Source organism: Podarcis tiliguerta (assembly GCF_965153285.1).
Source record: "Podarcis tiliguerta genome assembly, chromosome: 9".
In the NCBI taxonomy this organism is placed as follows: Eukaryota; Metazoa; Chordata; class Lepidosauria; order Squamata; family Lacertidae; genus Podarcis; species Podarcis tiliguerta.
The window spans coordinates 13,188,239-13,207,460 of record NC_139542.1 but is presented as its reverse complement, the minus strand read 5'-3'; the positions used below and the strand labels follow the sequence as shown (position 1 = coordinate 13,207,460).

General features: G+C 40.7%; 1 protein-coding gene across 9 annotated transcripts in view; it reads left to right on the top strand.

Moving 5' to 3' along the window:
• The window catches only part of LIN54 (lin-54 DREAM MuvB core complex component), a 35,384-nt gene that overhangs the window by 4,466 nt on the left and 11,696 nt on the right, over nucleotides 1–19,222 (top strand). Inside the window, exons 1-11 of one of the 9 annotated variants that reach the window (XM_083398338.1) lie at nucleotides 1,016–1,394; nucleotides 5,154–5,339; nucleotides 6,203–6,283; nucleotides 7,782–7,849; nucleotides 8,325–9,037; nucleotides 9,474–9,594; nucleotides 14,864–15,009; nucleotides 16,170–16,295; nucleotides 17,092–17,308; nucleotides 18,113–18,189; nucleotides 18,334–18,531. In XM_083398338.1, the coding sequence (XP_083254464.1) occupies nucleotides 8,360–9,037; nucleotides 9,474–9,594; nucleotides 14,864–15,009; nucleotides 16,170–16,295; nucleotides 17,092–17,308; nucleotides 18,113–18,189; nucleotides 18,334–18,531 (1,563 nt within the window). In that variant the 5' untranslated portion in view covers nucleotides 1,016–1,394; nucleotides 5,154–5,339; nucleotides 6,203–6,283; nucleotides 7,782–7,849; nucleotides 8,325–8,359. Of the gene's footprint in view, nucleotides 1–1,015; nucleotides 1,718–5,111; nucleotides 5,340–5,517; nucleotides 6,284–7,781; nucleotides 7,850–8,324; nucleotides 9,038–9,473; nucleotides 9,595–14,863; nucleotides 15,010–16,169; nucleotides 16,296–17,091; nucleotides 17,309–18,112; nucleotides 18,190–18,333; nucleotides 18,532–19,222 lie in introns of those variants that run through there. The other 8 variants (XM_083398337.1, XM_083398334.1, XM_083398335.1 and 5 more) reach the window with 8 other exon arrangements.

Here is a 19,222-nt window from a genome sequence, read left to right as displayed (position 1 = left end):
AAGGCGTTACAGTTCTTGATATGGGAATTTATTCTTAAACTATTTTGCTATGCTGAATTGGCTTGAGTGTCACACTTGAGAGTTTTGCTCCTGAACAGTGAGTCAAAACTGAGACATGAATAATGGAGTTAGTTCTTAAGTAGTGTAAGATCTGATCTGTCATTAACAGTAACTTGTATCTTGGCAGTTGAAGGGATACTGTGGTTATAAATTGTGTTGTGTAGAATGTATGGAATGAAAACTCTTTGAGGTGAGAATCTCAGTGTAGTTCCACTTCTCACACACTCTTGGAAGCAGTTTTCCATGTTCAATGTGATGTTCTTCTATGTGAGTGAGTTTGGGTTTGTTTGCTCTTTTTTAAGGGAAAAAGCAAGCATAAATGATTTTAGGTGGAAAAACAATGTTTTTCTCCATCAGTTTTGCCTAGAATGGTGTATTAAAGCATTTTCATGCTGATTTCTTTATTAGCCATGAGACAGACAAAGTTTTCTTTTAATTTTACTAGAAGAATTGCTGGAAGCTTTCCCCCTTTCCCCTTAAAAAGCCTTCCTGTGTCAATGTTAATCAATGTATGTTGTTCATAGTCATAATACACTGGTATTTACTTTTTAAGGGCAGGTAATAAAAGGATGAGAGAGCTTTTGTTGGATGAAAAATCTATATATACACCAGATGCACCGTTACTTCTTATTCATCCTGTCCGCACACGCCACCTTTCATCTCTCCCGATTCTTAAGCGACTAATAAACCATTTGGTCTGCAATCCTATACCCATTTACCTGGGAGTAAGCCCCATTGAACTCAGCGGAACTTACTTCTGAGTATAGGATTGCACGGCCAGGCTTTTAAGGTGCTGTGGAAGTGCAGCTGGTTAGCCCGGCTTCCCTTCCGAATTCCGTCTCGGAGCTGGAATCCACCCTCGTTTCCTGGACAAGGGGCGCAAACCCTTTGCGTTTGCGTGGACAGGGAGTCCTGCCCTGGCCGGAGCGCGCGTTTCTTGTAGGTCAGCGCCCTTCCTCCTTTTCTCGGCGGGGGCCGGGCTTCCCCTCCCCGCCGGTGGGAGTGGCTCTAGCAAAGGGATCGGGGCGGAGGGAGGAGGCTGAGGTTGTTGCTGAGCTGGGCTGTGATGGTGATGACGAAGTGAAAATGGCGGATCTTTCGAAATACTATCCCGGCCCCTGACATACCAGCGACAGCACCTAAACAGCCTTGAGAGGCTCCCCCCAACTCCTCTGCTCGCTGCTGCCAGAAACCTCCCTCTCCTCGTCTTTTCGTCCCAACTCCCGGGCAGCCGCTTTGCAGCTATCCAGACACTTCTGGTGGAAGCTCCCTCCTCCCCTCGGGCTGGAACTTAACCCTCCTGGAAGGAGTCGGTGGCTGCGCCCTGGAGAGGGGTGAGAGACGCACCGAGCAGGGCCTGGGCAGGAGATTGGGGGAGAAGGGGAGCCTGCAACGCTGGGTTGGGTGGCTTGCTGTACAGGAAATCCAGGTGTTTTCAAATGTAACCTAAATAGTTAACCCGGCTGGAAAAGAAGGGAGTATTTGGAGCTGCTGAGGCCTAACTCGCTTTTCAAGGTCTCGCTTGTACTGTGTCTGATGTTGCATTCTTGAGAGTTCGGGTAGCGCAAGGGATGTTCATATGGTGGTCAAGGAGAAATCTGCAGAGCAAATTACTGGATTGATTGCGCCTACTCTTCTTAGGAGCGCAGTGAAGAATGTTAGTATGCAAAGCTGCTCGTGGGACACTCATGATTTTTAAAATTAGCTGCTTGCTTTCAGGGGAGTGTAGTCGCATACATCATAGGTGTGCTTTAGTGGTCACTTCCAAATATATATAATTAACAGGAAGTGTTGCAATGGGCAGAAAACAATAACTTCACAGCATGTTAGATAATTAAAGCTGGGAATTTAAAAATGTATCCCCCTTAACCTTTGAAAGGTGGAAAAGGTCAATGCAGCAGTAATGATTCAGATGGAAAATGAATGTTTGGTTTTGGTTTTAATTCCAAATTTTGTTATGAAAAGGTGTAAAGCAATATATTTTGTAAGTGTAATCTAGTTACGTTAGGGTAGCTGGGATTTCTAGCACAATAAGGCAAATGATAATTGGTGTCAAGGATCACAGTCTGAAAATATGTTTTTGTTTAATTACACTGGGTGGTATCTGACCAGCTCATACTCTGAATACACCCACTGAAATCAGTGGACTAAGTACTGTAATGATTAAGTACATTGATTTCAGTGGGCCTACTCTTGATTATGAATTAGTCAGATGTCAGTGTCAGTGTTATTTACCCAGTGACAGCACTAAAATGTACACAATAAACGTGACTCCTTTTTCTGAGGGCTAGGTCCACGTTCAGGTTCTATATATGCATGTGTCATTCCTCTCTCCATTCCCCTATCTATGAAATTGAGTATTTCTCTGTGAGTGACCTCCTGATCATTTTTGTTGATTGAAAAGCGACATATAAATGTGTTAAATAAGTATTTAAAATGGTATCTTCTAAACTCTATAGGTTCTGAAATATGAGATTCATATATTAAATATACCAACCACCTTATTTCTAGGTGGGTTTATATCTTGTATCATTTTTAATTAAAGACATTCCATGCGAATTTTAAAACTGTGTTAACGGTTAGCGTGGGATAGCTTTGTATCAGGAAATAATTAGTTACATGTGCAGGTGGACCTACTTTGCTTCTCGACTGGTGTAAGAAAGAGCAACAAGCCACGACCCCTGGTTTAGAGTTACATCCAAACCAGGATTTGTTGTCTCACAGCTCCCCACCCCCCAATAAATCATGAAGTTAAACCAAGGTTTGCTCTTAGCTTACCAGTGGTGTTTTTGAACAAAAAAACCCTCATGATTCCTGGTCCAAACATAAGTCAGGGATCATGGTTAGTTGTTTCTGCTCACACTAGGAAGGAGTAAATCAAGAATTATCTGTGCTTATGGCAAACCATTAACTGTAGTTTACCCTGGAATGGAATGTAAGTTATTATTTATAGTTTACTTCTCTGCAATCATATTTGGAGCTTGCAACAAAGTAACAGAGATATACCGTATTTTTCCGTGTATAAGACTATATTTTCTTCAAATTTTTAAAGTTTAAAATTGGGGGTCTTATACACAGAATGTTTAAAATATTTCTAAATCAAAAAATAGGGGGCGTCTTATATATGGGGGCATCTTGTAGACAAAAAATACGGTAGTTCAAAAATATAGTTAACTTAAATATGAAGCATATCTATATAGACACCTTAGTAGAAAATATTTAGAATTCTGGATATTCCAGCTGTATTCTTTTTTTTATGCTTCATATGTTACATAGTTTCCTATATTTTATTGGGGGGGCCTAGTAGAATTCTGGATATTTAGATCACCATATAAGCTATAAAATAGATTTCAATGCAGAATCTGTAGGGTGTGAAAAGGTGTTTAATTTATTGGTTGAATACTGGAGGTTCTTGCAAAAATAAATAAAATTAAAACTTTTAAAATTATTTGAATAAATAAACAACTTTCTTTAAAAGTAAGCCATTTTCCTCTTGGGATTTGTGTTTATTCCCTTGGGTTTGAAATGTCAAAAGCAGACTCCCCCAATTTGGAATGCTCCATGTGCTTTGGACTACAACTCACCTAATCTCTGGCCATTGGACAAGCTGGTTAGAGCTAATGGCAGTTGTACTTCAAAACGTCTGAACGGCCTGTGGTGGGGAAAGACTGCTGTAGAGGATTGGAAATTTGTATTTTCATAATTTTCCAACTTTCATTTCTGGACATCTTGTGATATTGCAAGTATTTATATTTCTTATGATACGATACGGTGAGTACAATGTTTCACCAGCCATTGTTTGGCATCAGTGAAGCTTACTAAGATCTTATACAAGCTTCAGCTTTCAGACTTAATTTCTAATTCCGTTTTCAGTACAGCAAATTGAGCAAGTCATATACAAAGTAGCCTTGCAGTTTTAGTGGAAGGCTTTTAGCAGCCCAAAATAAAATTTAGGGTAGCCTTTCATTTGTTACAAGTCACATTGCTTTTTACCACTGAATCGGAGCAAGCAGCAACCCTAAGAAAACTCAATTACCATTTCCTCTGATTCAGCGGTAAAATGTGGGTTTTCCTGGGAAAAGCATCTTGACACACACACACATACACACCCTAAAAAACCCACAACACCACTCAAATACAGACCTGTGCCTACAAAAGCAGCCGAAAGGTAACTGAATGAGCCCTTAGTTAAAGCTAACGGTGCTTTGTGGAAGAAGCATATAGGACACTCAGTCTTTTCACCATATTTATGAGACTAGGAGGCATTGCATGTAGGCTGTTAAACATATTGCATTGGTTCTGAAGGATCTGCACTGGCTGCTGGTTTGCCACTGAATCAAGTTCAAGTGCTTGTTCTGTCAGATAAAGCTCTACACAGCCGCTTCTACATACACCTGCCTGTTGGTTACAACCTTCTGGATACAATATTCCCTCTTAACTGAGCCACATTTACCACAAATTTCCTGCATGGCAACATGTAAGAGGACCTTCTTTGATTGGCGCCTGATACCAGAATGCCTTCCCATCTCATGTATGACTTATGCCGACCCTTGTGGATTTTTGGTGCCAGTCAAAAATTAGTTGATGTTGTAACATTTTATTGAGATTTCATTATGTTTATTATATTTTATCCTGCTCTGGGGTTCTTTTAGTGAAGGGTGGGCTAGATTTTTGAAGTAAATAAATAAAGCATATGCTGCAAAGATAAATCAATGCTTTTAATTCTTCTATCCTCCCTAGTGAACCTTCTTTCTAATGGCTGTGACCTTCAATATTATCTCACTCTTTTAAATCTTTATTGCTTATGAAATGGTCCAGACTTGGTTTTCATTTTAGGATTTGTACTCCCAGATTGTACTTCTCATATTGCTGTTGACATGGGAAATAATTGGAAATTTTCTGATCTTGGAAGGACTCTTGCTCTGCCTTTGAGGGAGTATATTAGAATTCGAGTTCATACTTCTATAAGGGTTGCTTTGGTACCATGCTCAATACACCAGTACGGTATGTTTTCCTCTGCCTAGGTAGTTATAAATAGTGCTTTTGTATAGGACTTTCATGCTGAATTAAAATACCCTTTTATGATCCCTAAGGGTCTACCAGCTGTTACCTCTGGCAAACCCTTTGCCATGCTGAAATTGTACAGCACCAGCTCTCCTGGGTACAAGGGAATCTTAATCATTTCAGGATTATGTTGAAAGATAAAATGTCTGCATTTATGAGACTTTTAGCCTGTCTGCGCAACTGGAATTTGCACATCCCACAGACAAATGGTTAAGGTAGTCAAGTGATTTTACTTTATCAGTATATCTTAGATTTTTATGGTAATTGCATTTTTATATATAGGGAAAAAAACTGACAAAAAATGCATATTATATAGATTCCACAAACAATAATGTAGCTGTTAATCTTTAGGAATTAAGGGCTAAGTAATTCTCATTGGTCAACACCCCTCTCCTTAGGATACTTGGTTTCAAACCACCACTTTTAGCTCAGTCAGTAGAGCATGAGACTTAGTCTCAGGATTATGGGTTTGAGCCCCATGGTTTGGACTAGATTCTATGATTCTAAGCCTTTGTCAAAATGGAACTATAATGTCAGGGGGTCAAAAATACCTGATTAATGAGTTAACTGAAACTATGGGCTCCTCACTTTTAAAGGAAGGTGTTCTTTTTGGTAATGGAAAAGCTGGAGCATGCCTTTTGAAATCCACATTGTTTATTTGCTTTGACTAGCAGAAACAATGCTTATGCTAATATATTAACTTCCTTTGGAATGACCACAGTGAAATTTATTGTGCTTACCTGTCTTGTTCCATGTCCAGCTAAGGTAGTAATATGTGCTTATTTTCTAAATTACCGGTAAGTCAATCACAGAAGAGTATTTGCAATTGTTCTAAAAAGCACTTGCCTGCCTGAGAGGCATCACTGCTTGGTGCTATTTTATTTGGCTACATTCCCACTGCAAGTGAATGGTGAGGTTAAAAAGTTTCCTGTCCTAGTAGACCTCAGATCAGTTCTAATCCTGTCCTCTGGTATCCTGCCTACATGTATATAAAAATTTACTGAAGTTGTGACGCCTATTCTGAAATAAGCACATCATGAAACTGTATCTCAGACTCTTGTATGTTCTGTCATCCTAGAGCTGGGTCTGAAAGCCAGAGCTAGAGCGGACCTTGGATATGTCACAAGTTTATAAAACAAAAGCAACTTCTTTTGGAAAGGTATGTGGGGGTTCATTGCAAGAGAACCTCAGTTATCTGGATTAAAGTTAACACTGCTTCATAAAAGCATTTATTTCAATCTTGCCTCCATCTCCTGAACCTGCAAGTTGTTGTAATTTTCAGCTCATTTGGGTATAATCAATGGAAAACTCACTTCCCCCTTCCTTTGTGTTACATGCATGAACACACTGTACTTGTTCTGTGCTCTGTTTTGGCTGTTGGTCATAAAATTATACAAATCGAGCCATAAAGCAGCTTTGTAATCAATGAACAAAACATCCAGCATGTTATTAATTCATTTGAATACCTTCTAAAGTGCTAATCTTTTAATTATGCATGGAGATTTTATATAAATGCCCTCATTGTGGCCTGTTCAGGTTAGTAAGTGCTGCTGTTGCTCCATCCTGACATCCAGCATTAGTATTATGTACAAAGAAAAAATAACAATTTATTTGGCCAGACATTGTGACCATAAAGTATATTTTGGCCGTATGGAAACTATTATTGCTCCTTATTGTGCTTGATTTGATTCAGTGGTTTTAATGAATGTTTACTGGTGTATAGCTTTTTATTACTGTAGTTGTTCAGCACTCTGTATACAGAGTGTAAAAATGTTGAAAGAATGAATAAACTGGTGAGAGGGTACAGGGGCAGTCCCGTATGACAAAACAGCTCATGGAATAAGGCAAAGGGCAGGGAAGAGGGATGGTCTATATAGGCACAGCTCCTGTCAATTGTTGCTAAATTTCATTTTTACATACTGTAAATGTAAACATTTTGTGGTTTAAGACTGTGCATCCACCAGTGTGCCTTGGGTGTTGTGTATTTTGGAACATTATTCTCAATTTTATTTTTTCCTTCTCTGGCTAACTAATTTGTAGTGGGTGTATGTTTTAAATCTGAGGTTTTTCTTCTGTCACTTCATGTAAACTCTCCTTTCCACACTGAATCTCAGATTAGCTGAATTTTGCAGGTTTTACAATTTAATTAGCATTCTTCCTACCAATTATTGAAGAAGTAGGCTATTTTCTCAGCTTTTTCCCCCGTGACATTTTCAACAATACAAAAATACCATTATTAGCTGCTTGAAAAACTCTTAACCTGGTTTGTTATTAAATAGCTTGTTGAAGATTTTAAGTACCTTGGATGATCAATTTAAATTTGCATGTCTGTGCAATTATCTCATTATAGTTGATATTGTGGTTTTTATGCTCAGTGCGTTCTTTCCATAGAACATTTACCTGCTCTTGAAAATATGGGGGGGGGGGGTTCAGTAACCTTGAAAATCAGTTTCGATTAAGAGTTTTGATGTGTGAAGTGGTTGAACATCAGATTTATGAAAGGAATTTCCAAATGTGCTATGAGAGGGTGCTTGAGAGAAAGCCTAGAGGTGGATAGACTTGAAATAGTACTTAAACATTAGAATTTTGTCAGTTTGGGACTGGATTTATAAGGAGCAGCTTGCTTATAACATCTGAAATCTTCCCATCATCTTCAGCCCTAACAGATGGTGCTACACTATAATGCTTCTGGAGGTCGTCTGAACAGGATTTAAAAGAAATTCAGGTAACTGAACAGAACTCATGATTTTCTGTATTTCAGTATTTCATGAAATCACTATAGAAGTCAAATGTCCAATTTATGGACAGTTCCAGTGTCAGAAATGTCCTAACAAGCTTCCATCCTGGTTGAGAACATGCAGAGTTTTGTACTCTCATTAACCCCCATCAATAGCTTTTCATAATTGTTCAAAGATACTTCTTTTCAAAGTTGAAAAAGCAAGCAAGAGGCAATTAACAATTTAAGGGCATATTCCAGCCAGGAAAAAGCACTCAAGGAGGTTGCAAAGATGATTGTCTTAGACATGCTTGTTAGCCAAAGCAGTGGCTAATCTGTCTGCACATTTTTAGCCACAGCCAATACCATGTAGATGTTTATTTCACCGTTTTGTAGGCTCCCCCAGTAATATGTCCGATGCTGCAACTTGCACATTCTTGTGGAGCTGAAAAACGAATTTCCTTTCTTTGAAATATCACTGCAGTGCCTCACCTTTGGCCTGTCGTCCGCATTTGCAATATGGAGGTGGTATCGGCGGAAGTGAACAGCTTGCTACCTGAAGAGATCATGGACACAGGCGCAACGCTGGAGGAAGATGAGAACATAGAGGCTGTAATTGTGGGTGACACTATGGAGATGGAACTGGAAGGAATGGCAAACGTAAGCTCAGGCAGGGATTCTGTTACTTCTGGCACATCGTCCATCACCACAGAGACCGTCATGGTGTCCAGCAATTGTGTAAGCCACGTCATAGCCAATGCTGCCACTACAAAAGCCGGTACTAGTGTGACTGCTCAACCTTGCTTTCAAAGTAACCTCCAGAAACTTGGTACTCAGACTCCTGTCACTATATCGGCCAACCAGATCATTTTAAACAAGGCAACGGACTTGAAAATTGGCAACCAGACTATAAAACCAGAAGGGCAAAAGCTCATTGTCACAACCCTGGGGAAACCTGGGCAGCCCATTGTCCTAACATTACCCCACAACCAGCTGTCTCAGTCGCAGAAGGCCACGTCGCAGGTGCAAGCAGGTGACTCCAAGCTGTCCGCGCAGCAGTTCAAGGTGGTAACCATTGGAGGAAGGTCAGAGGTGAAACCTGTCATTGGTGTTTCAGCCTTGACTCCAGGGAGCCAGTTGGTAAATGCTACCACCCAATCCTCTGTATTGCAGACCCAGCAATTAAAAGCAGTGCAGGTAAGAAGGCACACTGTTTCTCATTATCTTTTGTGATAAAATTGCTCCCATTCATGATTCCCTTTTGTTGGCAGTAACGTAAGTGGAGCAGAGTAAGGCAGGGAAAGTGAATCAATAAGACAAGCAAAATGTAAGGAAGAGTTACAAGCGCAATGGAGGTGATGAATGATTATTTCTTGCCTATAGAGAGGGATGTGTAGCAGCACAAAACCAGTTAGAGGACACTTCTTGGGGTGGTGAGAAGATACACATGGCTAGTGATGGGTAGAAGCAGGAGGGAGAAATTGGGGGACTGCTTCCAAGCTAATCTGTTTAAGGGCAGTGGAGATTGAGAGTGAAGACACTGCAGAAGGTGAGAATGTGTGGATTTTGGCCCTTATTGCATACAAACAATAATTCCTCTAACTGAGGGAATGATTCTTCTTTTGCTTTTCAGATTGCTAAAAAAACCAGGACACCCACCTCAGCCCCGGTGATAACTAAGCTGATCTTCACAAAACCAATCAACAGCAAAGCTGTTACGGGACAGACAACACAAGTGTCACCGGTCATTGCAGGTTATATATTTGTGGCTTCTTGCGTGGTGCCATTCCTAAGGGAGTGAAATGCGAATTGAGTCAGATACAGGCTGGGATCCAGTTGGGCAGATTTTCATGGAGGGTTTTTAGGCTCCTTTCTCTTTTACACCGCTGCCTTCTGAACTCCCTCAAAAAGCCAGGGGGCTCTCCAAAGTGACATTTAGGAGTGATTATCAGGGGAATCTGATAATTCTGCCCTTGCATGTTCACAGAAGCACTTTATGAGCCCTTTGGGTCCCAGCCACAGAATGAATCTTGCTGCTCTTCATCTCATAACTTCTCAGGGAAGATGAAAAGTGTGTCAATTTACAGATTACGTGGGTCATGTAAAATAGCGCTTTCAAAACCTAACAGCAGCATTGTTATTTAATGTCTCTCTCAAATGTTCAACCAACTTAACCATGTAGTAAACATGGAAAAGTTTGCACGCTTCATAAATGTGCATTAAAAGTGTAGTGTTATGTGCAACTGACTTGCTCTGAAGTGTTCTGTGGTTGCTGTTACTACACTCCTGGCTACTGACTAGTTCTGTTGCTACGGAGTCAAGATGTTCCTTCTACTCATCCCCCTATGCATTGCTGCAGTGTTTTATCACTACTTCCTGGCTCTTTGTTGGGGAAATAAGATGGTTTAAACTGTTCAAACTTCTGGGTTTTTAAAAAGACGAGTACTACTTTTAAGCTGCAAAGTCCTCTGTCGGTTTTAAAGGGTAAAGTGGACAAAGTTTTAGGAATTTTATAAAAGTGGAAAACTAAAATATTCACTTTACACCTTAGAAATCAAGAGTAGCGATGCAAATGGACAATACTACTCTTCCCCCTCATCACAAACACACAGAGAAGCAAAATGACAGAAATGTGACTAGTTTTTCACTTACCAAAAAAACAACTGAATATGTAAAGGGAAACCACACAGTACCTGCTAATATTTTAATGTTTATGCATTTTTAAACACTTGGAATACAAATTCAGACTAAAGAACAGCAACCCACGGAGAGAGGAATTCCTTCAGACTTCTTTCCATGAAACTCCGTTACTTGAGGAGGTGCCTTTTCTATTCCGCCATCTTACCACTTGATCCATCCACTTTAAAACATATTATAATGTATGGCAGGGGTGGAAATCACATTTGTATTAATACAGACAGCCAAGCATGCATGGTGTAGAAAATTTTCATCATGTGATACATTGTTTGCTTTATTAGTCCTTTATTTATCATTTAGGATGAAATTATGTACAGCTCCATTCACTTCCACAGTTGCCTTAGATACAACTATTGTTGTAACTCCCATTAAAAGTGTCCAATGCAGTGCCTCCCTCGTCAGATTAATTTCAGTTTATGCAGCCTTATAATGTGGGAAGGACTCTTGCAATGATGCAACTGGCTTCTTGCTCTCTTAAGCCCTGCCCACCCTGGCTGGAGAAAACCACTTGGGAGGGGTTGATCAGTTGTATCCAGGGTGTGTTGAATGCATCTTTACATGACAGAGTGGTGCCTGCTACTCTTAAATAGGCATATGTATCGTAGGGCCAATTTTATGGAATGGCTTTCCAGTTGAGGTCAGATAGGCCCCTTTCCTACTAAACTTTTGGCTGCTACTGAAGACTTTTTTTTTTTAATCCAGCAGGTATTTTAATTGTAGCTTGATTTTATAGTTTTTACTAATTTTATTTTTGTATTGTATCTTTGTAACCCGCTTAGAGACTGTTGTTGTTAAGTGGTATATAAATCGTTTAAATAAATAAAAAAAACTCACTTGGGAGTAAGCGCCATTGAACTAATTCAGACTTAATTTTGAGTACATGTAGAAGATTGCATTGTTAATGACAAAGCTTGTAACATATAGTGCTGTAAACAAGCACTTTCTTTTGATTTTTTCATAACAACAGAGCCAGTATTAAAGTGCCTTTATTATTTTTATATTTTTAACATTGTTGTTACTAAGCAGGAGTTGTACACAGTGGCCTAGTTTGCATGTAATGCTACTGTGTGGTTTAACAAACCACAAGCTGTCTCACAGACCAATAAACCTTGGATTGTTTCTCCAAAGTTTTCTGTTTTTCAGCTACTCTTGCCTTTGTAGCTTGATGAATGGCTGGGGTTGGGTGATCAGGCAAGCCATGCTTAAGGAAAAGTGGTGGGCTTGCAGGAAATGCCAAGTCATAGTTAAAACATATTAAGAACTATAAGCCAACAACAAACCATGGTTTCAGACAGTGGATGATTTTTGGTAGTAAACAAGCCATAGTTGAGTGGTTGGCAGGCTTCACACATAATGCTAAGCTGTGGTTTAACAAACCACAGTTTAACAAGCCATGGCTTAGTGTTTTGTACAAACCCAGGCCAGTCACTACTTCATGTGTATTCACTGCAGTGTCCTGTGAAAATTCAAGGTCAAAACTGTAGTCGGTACTTTTATCGTGGTTTTAGAGTATAATGAATCTATTCTAGTCAAAATGCAGGAGTGTAAAATGAATAGCTAATTCTGCTTGTTTAAAAGAATAGTGTGATCCAGCACAATAGCATTCTCTGAAAATAACATGGATTTCTTTTCTTGAAACAACATTGTGGGCTGCTGTTCAAGGTGTCTGCTTATCTAATGGATCAGTAACTATCCCTGTTCAGTTAGAGGGTTTGGTTTAATTTAGACTAAATTTGTTTTTAATTGCCCTCATAGTATTAGAAAATTGGATTCGCTATTCTTTATAAACACTTAAAGGCTATCAGTAAGGCTTCTATGCTTCTTCAGTTAAAAAAGCAAATGTTCCAACTAATTTGCTTCTATTTATATCCAATGCATTTCTGAAGTTCTGGATAGCTTGTGAGCTAAATGGAAGTGCTTTATTTATACCAAAGCTCAAAATTGGGATTCAATCTAGTTAAGAGCATGAGGAGAGATCACTAGTATGCTTTCTTAGTTCATGTAGAATATTCTGACATTGGTTGCTGCTTGTTTAAAATGACCCACAGCTTTCAAGAAGAACTTGCCAATAAATAGCAAGCAATTAATTGCCATCAAATTCCACTTTAGGAACGTGCCATATTCTGGATGTCTGTGGCTTTGTTCAAAACAACGATAAATAATGGTTTCCTGCTACTTTTTGTCCCAGGCTGTGCTCCCCCTTTTGCCACGCTCTGTTCTTATTCCCATACACCCAAGAGGCAAAGTTTGGAAACTTTTGCTTAAGTTCACTGTGCCTTCCCATGTCATTCAAGCTGGGAATTGTGGTTTATATCACGATCCATGGTCAGCTTCAAAATAAGACAAGTTCAAACCATCACCCAAGCATCTGAAACATTTCCTTTCCTAGTTCTGGAAGTAGTTCAGATGGCAGCTTAGCAGCAGTGAGTATACCTCCCTGGTATGTGTAAGTGTAATGGTTGAGGAGTGTTCTGAGCTTCCCAGTCACTACCCCCTTTATCATGAGGTTGAAAGGATGGGTATCTCTTCACCTCGCCCCCCCCCCCCCAAGTTCATACAGCTGAAGGAGTTAGATGGAAGAGTGGTGCTTTTTTGCACTTCCTCTTTCAAGGCCCAGATCAGAACTTGAGTTGCTGAATATTTGTGGAGTGACTGAAAGCATGGCCGGGGGGGGGGGGGGGGCAAACTGGGAGACTGGAGAAAGAAAACGGATGTGGGGATGCAGGGGAGAAGAGAATGAGGAATGTGTGCACAAATAGGATCCAGTTAAATGGAACCTCTTGAAACTGCATAATTGGTTCACAAATTTATCCCCCTCCCTCCAACCACAGTCAAATATCAACCACACCTATTTCCATTGACAGAATGGTAAAAAAAAATACACTTCCAGTGGTTTCCGGTGTGGCCGTTGTGCAAAAACATGGATCTAAGACAGTTTTATGGAACCTCATAATTTCTACATCAAAATCATAGGTCAGCTCTGTGTCCATTGATGCGTTCTTTGAGTTGTTGTCATCCTATGTCAAAATCATGAAGATTCATGGGGGAATATGAGCCCTGGATCTGTGTTACTGTGGCGCTGGCTGACAACAGATATGAAATTTTTAGTGCACATTCTACCCCCTGCTCCTGCCCAAACCACAATCAGATTAAAACCTATTTCAAATCGTAGAGGGTGGTGCCCATGGCAAACTCTCGACATTTCCATATTATACCAACTGGTAACTGTGGTTCAACAGTAACTGGTTAGTTTCAATGAGCCTGCTCAAGATCAGTTATCACAGATTAGTTATACTTTTTAAATATCCTTGGACCATCCTGCCATAGATCAAAGAGTGATAAAAGGTACATTTTCTCCCAAATAACTGGACCCTGCAGTTGACGAATCTTGGTCTTCGGGGCTACGGAAGACCATGGGAGGCTGTAAAAGCTACTAGATGGTACTTTGGAAAACTTATATTAAACTCCAGGAGAGGTTTTCAGTTCTGCAGTATACTATGTTCCTTAACCATACTCCCAATAATCACTGATAAATCAAGCTTCCTTCTCACCCAGCAGGTGGGGACTGAGTGAGGCACTTGAAAGGGAAAAACATACTTGTGCAGCCAGGCTTCTTCAAGGGGCATTTCAACAGAAATGTCTTGTTTTCCTTCTGTGTCTGACTTTTAATCAGAGCTGGAATAACCTGAAGCTGAAGCCTGGAAGGAAACAGGTGGCCCAAGCAGTAATGCAATGCACACAGTCTCATCTCGAGGTGTAAATGCACCCCTGTGGTTTCCACTTATGATTTATTGCTGACAGAAAGTTCTAAAAGAGGGGGTTACTGAATGAGGTTGGTGGAACTTTTCTCGCAAGATTATTAGTTGTAACCAGCTGTTGTCATCTTTCCCTTTGCATTTTGTCCTGCTTCATAACAGGTTTCTATTTTTGTTAGAAATACAAGCGGTGAGAATTGAATCAGTTAAAAATACAAGTGGTGAGAATTGAATTTCTGGTATATCTTTACCTGGAAGTTGCTAACACAAGAGAAAAATAGCTAATTGTTAATCTTTTGATCTGGAAGTTTGGATTTTTGGCAGCGTGCTGGAGTCAGTTTTGTCTCTCTTTTTCTGTTTTCATTTTATTCTTGATGGTCTTCAGCTATTTTATTACAAAAAAGAAAACACAGTCAGAAAATGTGAGACATTTCTACTCTGCTACCTGGGGGGAAGGATGAAATGAAGGCAGCACTTCTGCAACAGTGTAGAGCAGTGAATTGACATGCTGTTTCTTTTCATGACGCCAGCTATAATCATCAGTTTGTTTCTGTTCTCTTTTTTTCTACAGGTCGAGTTCTTTCGCAGACCACTCCGGGGACACCTCCAAAGACAGTGACTATCTCAGAAAGCGGTGTCATTGGGACTACTTTAAGTTCTGCTATACAGCAGACACCAAATAAGATAGCCATTTCTCCCTTGAAGTCCCCCAACAAGGTAAAAATTCTATTCAGGTTTACAATTATTTTGGTGTTGCTCTGAAAATGATCCGAAGTAGCAGGATATATTCCATTTAAACATATTTCACTTATTCAAATGAGGAAAGTGTGAGTTAAATTCTGTTAATCTGTACTTATTTAAAATGGTAGCTGAGCTTCCAAGCGAAGAACAAGTAACCTGAGCTTCAAGTTGCCTATTTCAACCTGTTTTTTTGAGTTTGTTTGAATACTTTAAAACCTCAGTTTCTTATCACTACTGCTGGATTCTCTTAAATAGGGCTATGTTTAAAACTTGTCATTGAGGTTTTCATATCTTTTTTTATAAACTCGAGGAAGCATTTCCAGCCCTGTTCTTGAGCTTGTTTGATATCACTTAAAATCTTATAATTTCTTTATTTCCTTCTGAGGAAACTGATTAGTTCAGTCAAGTGAGTTTTGTAGCTGGCATCTTGTAAAGTTTTTGTTTAATTCTAGTTTATTTTTTGATTTTTGTTATTCTATAGTTGATTACTTCTCATTTCAGGGATTTTCACGGTAATTTCTTTTGTTCTGTGTAATTTCTTGGTTCCGTGACTGTCTTTTTTTTTCACTGGCCTATTTCAAGCTGGGCTCGCTCAGTCGGTATAGCATGAGGCTCTTCATCTCAGGGTTGCAGGTTCGAGCCCAACATTGAGCAGCAGATTCCTGCATGGCAAGGGGTTGGACTAGATGACCCTCGTGGTCCCTTCCAACTCTACAATTTTATGATTTATTTTAATCACGTTTCAAATGATTCACAACAACAAAACCTGTAAACTTACTGCCTCTGTTTCTTTTAATGAAATTGGAATCCCCAGATTACCAAACATCTACCAGCTGAGCAAAATTATCGGGGTGCACTTCCTTCTTGCCAGCAGCTTCTGATGCCTAAACTGTTGTAACTTGTTTACCAACCTGGTGCCCTGCATCTGCTTTCAGTACCAGCCAGCAGATGGTGGTTGTAGTCCAGAATAGGTTGGCTCATAACCCCCAACAGCATGAAAAGTCTTGTGCATTTGTATTCTGTTCTGATTTTGAAGCTGAACGAGCTGTAGTTGTGTGGAACTGTATTACAGAATGTCTTAGCCCTAAAATCTTTGATTTGTTAAGCAGCTAACAGTGGTGTCTGTCGCCTCGCAGCCTCCAAGCTCACCCCAGAAAGCAGTTGGTGTTCCTCTAAACGTAGCCCTGGGGCAGCAGATTCTCACGGTGCAGCATTCAACACCATCTTCCCCCGGAAAGGCTGTAGCTAACAATACAACTCAGGTATGCAGCATTCTGGCTCTTGTTCCGAAAGCCTCACCATCAAGAGTCCGACTCACAGCTCTACATAGTTTCAGACATTGTTAACTGTTTATCCATCGAAGTTTTGCGTTTGTTTTGATGAGTTGAAATGATATGTGTAATGGTTCTAGGGGTTGCTCGTGCGTAAATCGGCGCCACACCTGGGTGGGTTGCCTGAGTGAACCCTTTCTGTCTGGACAGCCACTCGCCCGTGGCTGTCTCAATCGCTGGCAGAATCTGTCAGTGGGCGTTTCTTGAACTTCTTCCAGCAAAGAAGTTCTTTGACGCCTAGTCTCCGCCTACCCTCCCTGCGCGGAAGCCTTCTGCGCAGGGAGGGTGTGGGCATCGGAGGACCCGTGCTCTCCCCGCTGGTCCCCGGCGAGGAGTCTTGGAGCCACCTAGCCGATTCCCCCATCTGCCCCCCTCCTCCACTGGTGCTACGCTGATTTCCTTCCCCAGAAGATGTGCTGCTTCTCTCCCTCCCGGGACGCTCTCCGGAATCCTTCTGGAGCCCTCCCTCTGGCTCCGATGGCAGTTCCCTGACAATATGCTATTGGAAGAAATGGCTTAAAGTAAATTTGGTCACAAATGGGTGCTTACTGTATCCGACATCATTAATACAAAGTGATAATGCATTTCAAGAGTTTATTGATCTGTGCTTTAAAATGAAATACAAGGAGGAATAATGCTGACTCACTAGAAACTACTTCTTTGCCAACAATAAAAGAGAGACTGATATATTGACACCACATAAATAACTTTACAACTATCTTAACAGGCTGTGAAATCTGCAGTACAGACCCTTACTATGGGGGGAGTGAGCACATCTCAGTTTAAGACTATCATTCCCTTGGCAACAGCACCCAATGTTCAACAGATTCAGGTACCTGGAAGCAAATTCCATTATGTCCGGCTTGTAACTGCCACAACAGCCAACAGCTCAGCACAGCCAGCCACTCAGAATCCCAGCATCAGCACAGCATCTCTTCAGCAAGGTTAGTAGTCACCATAGTTGAATGTTTTCATGACAGTTTTGGAAGTGCTTAACAGAAATACAAATACAAAGGGCTTTAAGTAAGCATTTGTTTTAACGTTCTGTGTTCTGCACCATTGCTTTGTGCTGGTTGTATGCCCACTCCCAAGTAGGAAAGGTTTCCTAATACTTTTTGGACTACCGGTTTAGTCATGAATGTTCATTGTTGATCTTTGACCAAGATTGGGGTGCCCCCATTTATCAGGCAGCCTCCCCTTCTCAGTCCCACCTCCATTACAATAATTAGGTTTTTTTAAAAGAACAGCTTCCAGCAGTGCAAATGCAAACTATTTTTAAAGTTGTAATTGCCACTTAGGGGGTGATATACATTCCTTAGCCATGAAAAGTGTCAGATTGGAAACACTGCTTGTTTGCCCTTAATTTTAGGAGATGTTGCAGATGCATGGTCTTTTTGTGTTGTGTTGCTTTGTTTCACCATGACTTGTCTAGGAGTTGATCAAGTAAATGGTAAACAGCAAAAGTTTGAGGTGTGTGTTGTTGTTCTATCCAAAATTCTGAAAAAACTCGTTTAAAATATTTTTTTTCTATTAAATGATTTCAACATGTAACAATGCCAAACAAATAGATAACAAAATATCCCACCCTAACCCAGAAGCTGGTGTTCAGGAAATACATACAAAATAACAACCAAACCAAAGTGGCCCTACCGTTAGTATACAAGAGTAACAACCAGAGAAGCTGCATCCTGTAAACATCTTTGCACAGAAAGATACATGTTGTGTCTCATGTTGTTTCCTTTGAGCAGCTAAGCCAATGGTGGTGAATGCAACCCCCGTGAGGATGTCTGTCCCAATTGTTCCAGCAACGCAGGCAGTCAAACAAGTGAGTTGTGCTTCCGCCTACGTACTTAATACGTATTTCTGGTTTTGCACAGTTGGAATTTCCAAAGTAACTTCTCCTGTTGATTTGCAAAGAATAAGATCTCATGTGCAATGAAGGCATCATGGCAATTTCCTTTCCTTGCAGGTGGCGCCCAAACCAATTAGCACAACTTCGCAGATAGTTACTACAAGCCAGCCACAGCAGAGGCTAATAATGCCCGCCACACCACTGCCACAGATCCAGCCAAACCTCACCAACCTTCCCCCGGGCACAGTGCTGGCTCCAGCCCCTGGTGCAGGGAATGTAGGCTATGCGGTTCTCCCGGCTCAATATGTCACACAGGTATGGCATTGATGTGGAGAAGAAATTGGCCAAAATATTTAACGAGCGTGTGATGCTTTATAGTGTAAAGATTCTTTTAACAAAAATGACCCACTTGGGAGTTAAGGCCAGAAGAATTTCAGAGTATCCAATGTCTGTGGACACAAAATAAGGGCTAGAAATAAGGTAGGCATAATCCATCGTTTTCTAATCTTTGATACCCAAGACTTTGGGCTTTTCCCTCCCGCTTTTGGACTAACTGTGGAAGCACACCCTTGTACTGAAGTGGATACACACATTCCCTCTCCCAGGATGTCCCCCCCCCTGGAATTTTCCCAGGCTGCTAGCTGTGCTGCAGGCTGTATCAGGGCACCTTTCCACATAGGGAGATGTCAATGCCCATATGTTGGCAGGAAAAAACCTACAGTCCTGCACAGGACCTTCTTGAAGGATGTGGTTGCATTTCACTTCAGCCCTCCTCTCATCACACTTGTGTAACCCAGCACAGTTCGGAAACTGCTGGCCTGATGAAACGTACTGATAGTAGCACTAGCACAAGATGCTGCATATGCTTGGAACGCATGTTAGACAGGAAAGACTGAGGAACACCTGTGGATTGCTGCTGTCTTCCTTTGGAAAACATGGGATAGAAAATTGCATGTAGAGCAGCTGCATAGAGGCTTACTGGTCCAAATCATTGAGAGTAGCCCTC